The 13,478-nt window shown below is 27.6% G+C and overlaps 1 protein-coding gene across 8 annotated transcripts in view; it reads right to left on the minus strand.

Annotated features, from left to right (window-relative positions):
• The window catches only part of Cda5 (Chitin deacetylase-like 5), a 393,370-nt gene that overhangs the window by 47,720 nt on the left and 332,172 nt on the right, over positions 1-13,478 (minus strand). For all 8 annotated transcript variants that reach the window (XM_075296833.1, XM_075296832.1, XM_075296825.1 and 5 more), the window contains exon 3: positions 29-615. In XM_075296833.1, the coding sequence (XP_075152948.1) occupies positions 29-615 (587 nt within the window). The remainder of the gene's footprint in view (positions 1-28; positions 616-13,478) is intronic.

A 13,478-nucleotide genomic window follows, 5' to 3' on the forward strand; every position in this document is an offset into this window, starting at 1 on the left:
CCGTAAACGTCGGACCATCTCTACTTACCTTAGCGATTTCCTCTTGAGCCTCGAGCAAATGTTTGGGCTGACCCCGTGATGTAATTACAGGATTCGGAGAGACCTTCAATTGTGGTGGTGGTGGAATGGTTTGAACCTGAGCCTGTATTACTTGCGGTGGTTGACGATGATATTGTGGCGGTACGGTGGCCTTAACCAATTGTTGTTGCTGCGACTGTTGTTGACCCTGTGCCTGGGGACTTGTGAATGAAGAACCAAATCTTATACGACTGGGTACGTGTTGATGTTGCTGTTGGACTTGTTGTTGTTTATTACTGACCAGAACATCACGTTCACCGCTATCGACCACTTCACAACCAACATTGCGAGGCCAATCACAGGTTTGTAACTCATGCGAGTACATCAAACCCCCGGTACAACTTTCGAGTAGGGCCCCACCAAAAACGCACACATAGTACTGGGTACAATCTGTGGGATGGGGATAATAACCGAATTCTTCGGGACAATCGAAATTGACACCATTCGAGCTGGATGATGAACTGGATGAACTTTTGACATTAGTTCCGAAGCTGGTGCGGGAGCTGGTGATACGTGATGAACGTTTACTTTGTGCAACTGTAATAGAAGAAAATATAAAATACAATATTAGTAAATTATTAATACAATATTAATAATAAATAAAAATGATATAATATTTAATCTCTAATTTAAAATGTGTTTATCTATTTGCTAAAATGGATCGAAATTATTTGAACCATTTTGTATTAAATTAAAAAAATAAGATTTAGGTTAAATTAAATTTCAAATTAAAATCAAAATTGAATTAAATTAAATACACAATAAGTTACATTAAAATTCAAAAACTCTTTTCTAGTATGGACTATCGCCAAAGAGTTGGTTTTAAACCTGCAATGCCCAATCCTGCCTTTAGGCGGGCTTCGTTAAATCAGGAAGCTTTTATAAAACACACCTTAAGACAACCAAAATTGGTAAAATAAAAATATGCTGCAAAATATACTGAATTTTACCGTATTAATTTTTCTTGTTTAGTTTTCTTGTTTTTGTGTCGTTAACATTGAATATTAATTCAGCTGGCAAAAAATTGGGACGTTAGAGGGTTAATCGAATTATTCGATTAAACACAATTTTAGAGACTACGAAAAGTTAGACGGAAGAATTTTTGGGGTGTACCTTTGAAAACTTTATAAACCTAAGGCTAATGATACTTTTTACAAGTCAATGCCATATTGGAACCTACACCCTCAAAAAAAATCGCTTATCTAACATATGTTCCAAACATATTTTGCAGGAAGCACATTTATTATTGGATACTGCCGAAACATTAATATGTTTGTTTTATGTGAACATATTATATGTTTGGAAGCATTTTTAGCCCAAAAATATTATATGCTTGGAAGAAATTTCCCCAAAGAAGATTGTGCTCATTCCCTAACATAATTTTCACTTCCACGAAATTTTTAGTTCTTGGTACCTTTTTCTGTAATACAAATAATGTTGAAGAAATTATTCAATTTTATAATTTTTTTAAATTTTACCTTTCGCCTGAACGGAGAATTGAACCGAGGACCAAACAGTTTGTAAGCCAACACACTACCCACTGGGATACGTAGCAGTTATAGTCACCAGTAGACAATTATCGTTATAAGCATAGTTTGCAGCGCCCACGAGCCCATGCAAACAAAACATTATTTAAAAGAAACATACATGTGTTGGCAACGTGGAGCAGTGGTTAGCATGTCTGCCTTGCATGCAAAGGGTCGTGGGTTCAATTCCTGCTCCGACCGAACCAATTTTATTTTTTTTGTAATTTAGAAATTTATACTATATTAAATTTTTATAATGAAACCTCGAAATGTGGGTTATTAAAAATTTGCAGTCAGAAACAGTGCTTGATATAAACGAAATGGACTGAGCTTTTGAATAAAATATTATTATTTTTTTGCAAAAATAACAATTTTATAACAAAAAACTGTTTTTGGTATAAAAGTTTGAAATTTTGGAAGAAAATCAAAAACTCTAACAAAAGAAGTGTATAAACATACATAAATAATTTTATAATGTGCACATAAATTTATTTAGGCGTAAATCGTTTTTTACTAGCATTTAATAATAAATGCCTTTAAAACTTATCGTGTTTTGTACTTAATTTCATTTTTACCTTTAAGGCCGTTAAAAAATGTGTGTCCATAATGCCAAAATGATAAACAAAACACTTGTCCACACATACATAAAATTCTCCTCTCAAGGCGAAAACACATGCTCAAATCTCTATGCTCTTGGTTCCGAATGTCTATTCTCTTTACTCCGAATACTCATTCTAATATTCAAATTAAATAATATTTAGACTTAAGCATATCAAATTTTTGGCCTTATCATAAAACAGCTTTCCGAAACAACATACAACCGTTTCACAAAAATTGTAAACATATATATGTTTACTCGAAATTTGTAAATTTATATACGTTTACATTCACACATATTATTTTTATAAAACATTCATGCCCCAAACATAATATATTTTAACATATTAACATATGTGTCTCAAACATTTAGTGTTAGTTTAGGAACACTACATGTTGGCACTTAAATATATTGTGTTTAAAAATTGTGCCCGAAACACATCTTGTTTATATCGGAACATATGAAAAACATATTTTTCTAACAGTGTAGTCTATTTCATTACACTATTCGAATTTGAGGACTCGCTTTTTAGTGGTTCCAAGGAACATTTCAGTTGAGAGCGGAACTTTGTTATTACGCATGAGAATATGAGTTTCTCTCTATCTCTTTTTCTATATGTGTAAAGAATTACTAACTCCGAATTTGGAGAATTTTAATTTTAGAGGGATAATTAATTAATTAATTAATTAAGTCATCTCCCCCAGCCATGTCTATTCTAAGGATTGAAACATGTATAGATACTTTCAATGACTCATTTAATAAAATTCCTTAACATCATTTTTTCAGTTTTGTTTATCCATGTTTTTAATACATTTTCATAAAATACCAGATTTTTGAGTAGCCTACGGGAAATTGACAATGACGGACCTATCATAAGACTGGTACCGATATGTTAGGATAGGTATAGTTGCAACCATTGTTGTCACTCGAGATCTACCAAAATTTTGAAGAAATGCTACCAAAAAATTCCTAACACAAACAAAAAAAAAATTGTCAAAATTTTATTTCTAGAGAAAATTTTGTCAAAATTTTGTTTGTATTGAAATCTTTGTCAGACTTTTTTTCCAAAGGAAATTTTGTCAAAATTTTATTTCTATAGAAAATTTTGTCAAAATTTTATTACTATAGAAAATTTTGTCAAAATTTAATTTCTATAGAAAATTTTGTCAAAATTTTATTTCTATAGATAATTTTGTCAAGATTTTATTTTTATCGAAAATTTTGTCAAAATATTATTTTCATAGAATATTTTTTCAAAATTTTATTTCTGTAGGAAAAAATTCTATTTCTATAGAAAATTTTGTCAAAGTTGTATTTCTATAGAAAATTTGACAAAATATTGTATCTAAAGTTCACCAATGTGGTATCACAATGGATTGAATAGTCCAAGTGAGCCTGATACATCGGGCTGCCACCTAACCTTGTATCTATAGAGAAAATTTTGTCAAAATTTTGTTTATATTGAAAATTTTGTCAGATTTTTCCAAAGAAAATTTTGTCAGAATTGGTACCGATAGGTTAGGATAGGTATAGTTGCAAAATCGGTTGCCACTCGAGCCAACAGAAAATCTACCAACATTTTGAGAAAATATTACCAAAAAAAAAAATACCAAACAAAAATCGTATTTTGCAAAATTTTACTTCTATAGAAAATTTTGTCAAAATTTTATTTCTATAGAAAATTTTGTCAAAATTTTATTTCTATAGAAATTCTTTACAATAAGAAATTTTCTCTAAATTGTATTTCTATAGAAAATTTTGTCAGAATTTTATTACTACAGAAAATTTTGTCAAACTTTTATTTCTATAGAAAAAATTTTCCGAATTTTATTTCGGAATTTTGTCAGAATTTTATTTCTACAGAAAATTTTGCAGAATTTTATTTCTATAGAGAATTTTGTCAACATTTTAATTCTATAGAAAATTATGTCAAAATTTTATTTCTATAGAAAATTTAGTCAAAGTTTTATTTTTTAAGAACACTTGTGAAGAGGAATATTTTACAAAATCTACCAAAACGTCAAGAAATCTAGCAATCTACCAAACAGTAAAAAATCTACTATTTTATGTCAATTTTTAATTATATCCTGCGTCACACTGTGGAACAGGGTATTATAAGTTAGTGCATATGTTTGCAACACCCAGAAGGAGACGAGATAGACACATGGTGTCTTTGGCAATAATGCTCAGGGTCCTGAGTCGATCTAGCCATGTCCGTCTGTCTGTGAACACATTTTTGTGATCAAAGTCTAGGTCGCAGTTTAAGTCCAATCGCCTTCAAATTTGGCACAAGATCCTGTTTTGGGTCGGAATATAACCCTATTGATTTTGGAAGAAATCGGTTAAGATTTAGATATAGCTGCCATATATATCTTTCGCCCGATATGGACTTATATGGCCCCATAAGTCAGAGTTTTACCCTGATGTGCTTGAAATTTTGCACTAGGAGAGCAATTAGTACTATAGTCAAATGTGCCAAATTTTATTGAAATCGGTTCAGATTTAGATATAGCTCCCATATATATCTTTCGCCCGATATGGACTTATATGGCCCCAGAAGCCGGAGTTTAAGCCCAATTTGGTTGAAATTTTGTACTAGGAGTAAAATTAGTAGTGTAGTCAAGTCTGCTAAATTTTATTGAAATCGGTTCAGATTAAGATATAGCTCACATATATATCTTTCGTATGAGTTTCCGTCATATGACCACAGAGGTCAAAGTTGTAGTCCGATTTACGTCAAATTTTGCACAGGGTGTAGAATTAAAATACTAAGTATGCATATCAAATTTGGTTAAAATTGGTTAGATTTCGATATAGCTTCCATATATATGTTTTTCCGATTTGGGCAATATGGCCAAAACACCCACATTTTCCTTGTAAAATCGCAACTGCTAAGTCGAAAACTTTTAAAAGTGAGTCAAATTTTCCTTTATTTCTAATACATATCTATCGACCGATAAGTCATAAACACACTTTTGCGAAGTTGCCTCAAAATTGGTGCAGATTTGAATGTATCGCATATTTTTTTACTAACATTCTCTTCCGCCCCAGAGCATTAGCCGACTTAAATTTAAAGTTTATAAATAATGTAGAACTCTGTCTGCTCTGTTCATATTTAAATATATGTTAGCACCCAACACATTGGACGGATTTGATATGATACCGAAAATGTGAATCTACAAAGTGGTGCAGGGTATAATATAGTCGGCCCCGCCCGACTTTAGACTTTCTTTACTTGTTTTATTTAACATATTGTATATTATTATTTTGTATTTACTGATAAACACTTATTAGAATTCCCTGTATACATTTAATCCAACATATTGGAAAAAATTACGTTGTGTGGTGATGGTTAACATGCTCAAAACGAACTTTAAAATTATTTGATTTGTGTTCAAATACATTGAAATGAGTCCAAACAATGTCCTAAATTTCCCATGTTAAAGTGACCGATGCCTTTCATACGTTTTTATCAAAACTTCGAAAGTTCTGTATCGGATCTGGGGTTGATCCTTTTCCCGTAGATTATGAATGTTGTATATGCATTTGAGTTAGTTATATCATAATGTCTTTATGACACATTTATATTATTTTATATAAATATGTAAATATATATTAAATTCGTTTTGTTTCGTTATTGTTGGTTTTGTTCTTTAATCATTGTTGTTGTTTTTTTTTGATTTCAGCTTAAATTTCAATTTTTTATATAAATATGTAAATATATACTAATTAATTTAAAATTAAATCAATATTAATTTAAATTAAAATTTAATTCAAATTAAAACGAAAATCGTTTGTTTAAAATTTCTATTCAGAGAAAATATTTTTTTGCATATATGCACATATCACAGCATTTGTATGAAGGTATGAAAATACAAAAGTTAATTGGGTTTTACTTGAATAAATATATAAATGTTTATTTCATTAATTTAAAATGCAATTATTTGTGCCATAGAATTTCAAATTGTTTTCAATTCTTTTTTTGCTATTGTCTAAATAATCTCATTTGTGTCATTATTTATGGTGCACTTGAAGTAATCTTCTAATCTTGAAATCTCTAAAGGTCATCATAAACAGTAGCCTATGGCTACTGTTATGGCTAATTAAATGTCTTCTCGATAAAAATAGAAACAATAGACTTGGAATGAATGTCTGCTGGGGAGACAGACCTATCTACCTACCCACAGACCAAATGATCAGTATTGTCTGAACTTGTATGTGTATTTGAAGATCATCTTGTAATTTATGTTACCAATGTGATTTGGGGTCTTCTTGATGAAGTTAAATGTAGACACGGATTTGTACATATTTTGTGTATGAGTTTACTTGGGATTTTTTCTAGTTTGTCTCTAATTTGGTTCTGTTCCATTGTTTGCCATTTGAGTTTTAAATGAGTTCTGTTGTTTTTATGAAGTCTATTACATTACATCTTCATAACCATGACTTTTAGACTGATGCATAATGAACAATTTTCCATTAGCTTTTCTTGCTCTGTAGTTCTTATGATGAGTTTTAGATTATATGGCAGATTTAATTCATTCGATTTAGTGTTTTCTTTTGTTAATTGCAGTTTAATGTAGAAAAAAAAAAACAAAATTTACTGCGTCCAAATTTAACCATTTTAGGGATCCTTGTAGATCCCAACGAAACCTGTACAAACAATTATAATACTCATTTACTTCATTAAGGGAACCACCTCACATCCAAAAATCGTTTTGTCTTAAAATAGCATATTCCTTTCATAAGTAATGCACCTTATGAAAAGAACTATCTGTACTGTATAAGAATTCCGTGCTTGGTTATTTAATGAGAGAAAGGAAAACAAAAGACTTAAGACACAAACATGTAGGAGAAAAAAAATATATTGATTTCCTACATCTTTGTGCCTTAAGTCTTTTGTTTTCTTCTCTTCAGACAATCAATCGCAATCACAGAATGGTAACCTATTGCATAATATTTGAAAAATATTATGAAAAATATTGTCATCCTGTGTTTAGAACTTGTCTCTACTATTTTGGGGATTTTGTATTTAAATGTGATTATAATAATCAAATACTACAATCTTTAATCATTGTTATAGTATGATCCCTATAAACATTGTTGCTAATATTATAATATTCTTAAAGCCACAAAGGAATATTTAATACACCAAACGGGTTTAATGTCCATAAATAAAAAAAATCACGTTTAAACAAAGATGCCTCTTGAGAAAACCCTGGCACTTTTTCTACAAATATTCAGAAAATAAAGAGAAAAATACGAAAAATGTCAAATAAATTCCATTGAATGACATTTACTATAAGGTCAACTACTAGCAGAATTTGGTAGGTTAAAAACAGCAGATGCGGTAACATTAAATCATGAATAAAATAAACTCAACCAACAAGTTGTATTTTGGAGGCAAATGAAACAGAATCATTGAAAGCAGCAACAAACACTAGATGTAACGCTCATAACAATAACGGAGAATCCTCCACAAAAACATGTGCAAAAAAATTCTATTAAAAGTTCACATCTAACCCGCATTCATGCTAGCCTATAATCATGGAAAATTCAATAAGAAACCTCCTTCGAACACATAAACTTTGTAAATAAATAGATAAAATTAAATTGTTGCCGTAGTCAAGTGGTCTCAAGTATTGAAGTTCGGCAATGAGTCACAGTGACAAGAGAGTGTAAAAATATTAGGGATTACATAAAAGACAATAGACATCACAACTAATTTATCACATTTTTGAGCCTCCTAGAGTTACATATGGAAAGAAATATGTACTATGTAATACGTTATCGTAATCGGATAACGAGCACATGTTGCCACAGTTGGTAGAATGCTACCAAAAATGGTCAATTTTTGTAGTTTTGGTAGATTGGTAGAATTCTTGATGTTTTGGTAGATTTTGCAAAATATTTCTCTCCACCTAAGAGGTACTCCACAAATTTTCTACAGAAATAAAATTTTGACAAAATTTTCTATAGAAATAAAGTTTTGAAAAATTTTTCTATAGAAACAAATGTTGACAAAATTTTCTATAGAAATAAAATGTTGACAAAATTTTCTATAGAAATAAAATGTTGACAATATTTTCTATAGAAATAAAATGTTGACAAAAGTTTCTATAGAAATAAAATTTTACAAAATTTTCTTTAGAAATAAAATTTGGACAAAATTTTCTTTAGAAATAAAATTTTGATAAAATATTCTGTAGAAATAAAATTCTAACAAAATTTTCTATAGAAATAAAATTTTGACAAAATTTTCTATAGAAATAAAATTTTGACAAAATTTTCTATAGAAATAAAATTTTGACAAAATTTTCTATAGAAATAAAATTTTGACAAAATTTTCTATAGAAATACAATTTTGACAAAATTTTCTATAGAAATAAAATTTTGACAAAATTTTCTATGGAAATAAAATTTTGAAATTTTTTTTTTAGAAATAAAATTGTGAAAAACATTTCCATAGAAATACAATGTTGACAAAATTTTGTAGAGAAATAAAATGTTGAGAAAATTTTCTATAGAAATAAAATTGTGAAAAACATTTCCATAGAAATAAAATTTTGACAAAATTTTTTATAGAAATAAAATTTTGACAAAATATTCTATATAAATAAAATTTTGACAAAATTTTCTATATAAATAAAATTTTGACAAAATTTTGACAAAATTTTCTATAGAAATAAAATTTTGGCAAAATATTCGATAGAAATAACATTTTGACAAAATTTTCTACAGAAATAAAATTTTGACAAAATTTTTTATAGAAATAAAATTTTGACAATTTTCTATAGAAATAAAATGTTGGCAAATTTTCTATAGAAATAAAATTTTGACAAAATTTTCTATAGAAATAAAATTTTGACAAAATTTTCTGTAGAAAGAAAATTTTTAACAAAATTTTTTGTAGAAATAAAATTTTCACAAAATTTTCTATAGAAATAAAATTTTGACAAAATTTTCTATAGAAATAAAATGTTGGCAAATTTTCTATAGAAATAAAATTTTGACAAAATTTTCTATAGAAATAAAATTTTTGACAAAATTTTCTATAGAAATAAAATTTTGACAAAATATTCTATAGAAATGAAATTCTAACAAAATTTTCAATAGAAATAAAATGTTGACAAAATTTTCTATAGAAATAAAATTTTAACAAAATATGCTATAAAAAATTTTTTTGACAATATATTCTATAGAAATAAAATTTTGACAAAATTTTCTATAGAAACAAAATTTTGACAAAATTTTCTATAGAAATAAACGTTTTGGCAAAATTTTCTATAGAAATAAAATTTTTGGCAAAATTTTCTATAGAAATAAATTTTTGAAAAAAAATTCTGTAGAAATAAAATGTTGACAACATTTTCAACAGAAATAAAATTTTGACAAAATATTCTGTAGAAATAACATTTTGACAAAATTTTCTATAGAAGTAAAATTTTGACAAAATTTTCTATAGAAATAAAATTTTGACAAAATTTTCTATAGATATAAAATTTTGACAAAATTTTCTATAGAAATAAAATTTTGGCAAAATTTTCTATTGAAATAACATTTTGACCAAATTTCTATAAAAATAAAATTTTGACAAATTTTCTGTAGAAATAAAATTTTGACAAAATTTTCTATAGAAATAAAATTTTGACAAAATTTTCTGAGGAAATAAAATTTTGACAAAATTTTCTATAGAAATAAAATGTTGGCAAAATTTTCTATAGAAATAAAATTTTGGCAAAATATTCGATAGAAATACAATTTTGACAAAATATTCTATAGAAATAAAATTTTAACAAAATTTTCTATAGAAATAAAATTTTGACGAAATTTTCTGTAGAAATAAAATTTTAACAAAATTTTCTATAGGAATAAAATTTTGACAAAATTTTCTATAGAAATAAAATTTTGACAAAATTTTCTATAGAAATAAAATTTTGACAAAATTTTCTATAGAAATAAAATTTTCACAAAATTTTCTATGGAAATAAAATTTTGAAAAAATTTTTTTTAGAAAGAAATAAAATTTTGAAAAAATTTTCTATAGAAATAAAATTGTGAAAAACATGTCCATAGAAATACAATTTTGACAAAATTTTCTATAGAAATAAAATTTTGGCAAAATATTCGATAGAAATAAAATTTTGACAAAATTTTCTATATAAATAAAATTTTGACAAAATTTTCTATAGAAATAAATTTTTGGCAAAATATTCGATAGAAATATCATTTTGACAAAATTTTCTACAGAAATAAAATTTTGACAAAATTTTTTATAGAAATAAAATTTTGACAATTTTCTATAGAAATAAAATTTTGACAAAATTTTCTATAGAAATAAAATTTTGACAAAATTTTCTATAGAAACAAAATTTTGACAAAATTTTCTATAAAGTAAAATTTTGACACTTTTTCTGTAGAAAAATTTAATTTTTTCAAAATTTTCTATAGAAATAAAATGTTGGCAAAATTTTCTATAGAAATAAAATTTTGACAATATTTTCTATAGAAATAAAATTTTGACAAAATTTTCTCTAGAAATAGAATTTTGACAAAATTTTCTATGGAAATAAAATTTTCTATAGAAATAAAATTGTGGCAAAATTTTCTATAGAAATAAAATTTTGACAAAATTTTCTATTGGAATAACATTTTGGCAAAACTTTCTATATAAATAAACTTTTGACAAAATTTTCTATAAAAATAAAGTTTTGAAAATTTTGTCATAGAAATAAAATTTTGTCAACATTTTCTATAGGAATAAAATATTAACAACATTTTTTATAATAATAACTTCTTGATATAATTTTCTCTAGGAACTAGAACTTTTGTCAACATTTTCTCAGGTATAAAATTTTGTGAAAAATTTCTCAAGGAATAAAATTTTCACAACATTTTCTCTAGGAATATAATTTTGTCTAAGATTTCTCTAGGAATAAAGTTCGCACAAAATTTTTTATAGCAATAAAAAGAAAAGAATATTTTTTTATATAAATGGAATTTTGTTAATTGTTTTTATAAAAACAAAATTTTTAGTAAATTTTCTATAAATTCAATATTAAGTCATCATCTTTAAAAATTATAATTCTCGTTTTAGGTCATCTATAAAAGTCCATTGTGGGTAAGTTCAATGTATATTTATGCACCCATATAAATTATCGCTATTAGCAAGGATCATAAAATAATAAATAATAAACTTCTAATATAAAATAATAAATCATTTCTTTCGAAGAAACATTGTTTTCAATGCATTTATCATAGTAATGCGGTCGAGTTAAGGTAAATCCCTGCATAAGCCTCTGCCTTTAATGGTTAGTAGAAGACCGTTAACAGAGAAATATTAAAATTACACTGAAAAAAATTGCACAATTATTAAAGATTATGCTGCCGACATTGTAAAACCATAATTTTACAGAAAGCTGAGTAATGTTTATTAAAACAAAGTTCATAATATTTGCTTTAAAAATATTTTTCTTTAAATGTAGGACATGAATCCCTAAAATTTGTATCCTTCCTTTGTAAGTCTTAGAAGTAGGACAAATATTCCTTTATAATCTTTAAATTAACTGAGATATTAATTGTTTGGATTAAAGACAAAAAGGCTTCAAATGTAGGTAAAGACTATTTTGAAGATTTTGCATCTTTGGTTTAAAGTTTCTTTGGAAGTTAAAAAACGCAATGTTGCCTACGTTTGAATCATAAGTTTAGTAGTTAAGGGACCTCTTATGAAATTCATCCATTACTGAGGACACATCTCTCTGCTCATTCTTATTTGAAAAAAGATTAGGTCGGATCCACAGTGCATTGCCTTCTCAACCAGTGTGCTATGAAAACTATAATTTGAGGCTTGGCGTGAAGTTTTCAATGAGACTAGTGTTGATACCTTCTTTTTCATCTCCAAAAGCATCTTCATTTTCTACTAACTGCTTCAATTGAACCTCTTTTTTTACCCCTATCCCTTGAAAATGAAATTAATGGCCAGCATTATCGTTTTCCAAAGTTACCAATGTTTATGTTTCTTTCCATGGAATGAAGTGGATTTGTTTTTTTTTTTTGTGCAGCATCTTTTTTAACCATTTTCGTATTTAATTTTAGCAGTAACTTCTTGGCGACTGCGGATTTACCTATTCAAAGCAGTTAACAAAGATAATGACCGCATTTGATGCCCAAGTAGTGGGGAATGAGTTTAAATATTGGTTAGCCGTTTGCAGCCGAATGACTTAGATGACTGTATATCTAACTGGCTAACTGGAAGTTATGTTAACTCGCTGTAAGTTGGTTGTCTGCTTTTGGCAACCGCCATGCTGGTCTTCATCTATTTTCCAGCACAAGTTCATCATCATTTTCGCGTGTCTATTGTGGGGGCTAATTCTTCGTCTTCTTCTTCTTCTTCGTTATGGCCTGGTGTGTTTTTTGGCGTTTGGGGATTAATTTTCTGTTTCATTCTCTAGTGGCCAAAGTGTTTGCTCGTGCAACACTTGTTGGAGTATCATCGCTGCTTCTTTTTTGGCTCTTGGATCGTGCTGAAGAAGTGCGATGTTGTCTGATGTCCATGCTATTTGTTTGGTGGTCGTTTGTCGGGGTTTTTTTTACAGCAAATTCAATTTGATTGATGACTTTGGTGTTTGAATAATTTATGACATAAAGTGCAAAATATTTTCGTTGGATAAATCGTACAAAAATTGACTTAAAGCATAATAAGAATTATATTTATATTGAAAAGACTTAAGGCATAAACTTGATATAATGGTTCTACGAAGAGCATGTGACATATGTCTTGAGATTAGGCAAAAATAATTTTTTATTGAAATAAATCTGATGAATTATTGCAATGACTAAATGGTAAAAAGCTTGAGGTAGAATCAAGTAATAAAATATGACCATATATTTGGCTGGTCTTAGGGGTTAGGGAAGCATCTCAAGAGCTTAATAAAGAAGTGTGTCCCACATAAACAATTTTGTTTTTTGATATAAAAGAAATTTAGGATATTTGAGATTTTTTCATAAAATTTAATACAAGACACAGAGCAAAATCTTTTGTGGTTGAAGGAATTCAGATAGATTTTAGATATAGATTAGTTTTTGTCTAGAATTTTATGTATATGCATGAAGCCCTTTACAAAACAAGTATGGAAAGTCTAAAGTCGGGCCGGGCCGGGCCGACTATATTATACCCTGCACCACTTTGTATGTTAGATCTAAATTTTCGATACCATATCACATCCGTAAAAATGTGTTGGGGGCTATATACAAAGGTTTGTCCCAAATATATACATTTA

The sequence above is a fragment of the Haematobia irritans genome, chromosome 2, assembly GCF_050003625.1.
Source record: "Haematobia irritans isolate KBUSLIRL chromosome 2, ASM5000362v1, whole genome shotgun sequence".
Lineage (NCBI taxonomy): Eukaryota > Metazoa > Arthropoda > Insecta > Diptera > Muscidae > Haematobia > Haematobia irritans.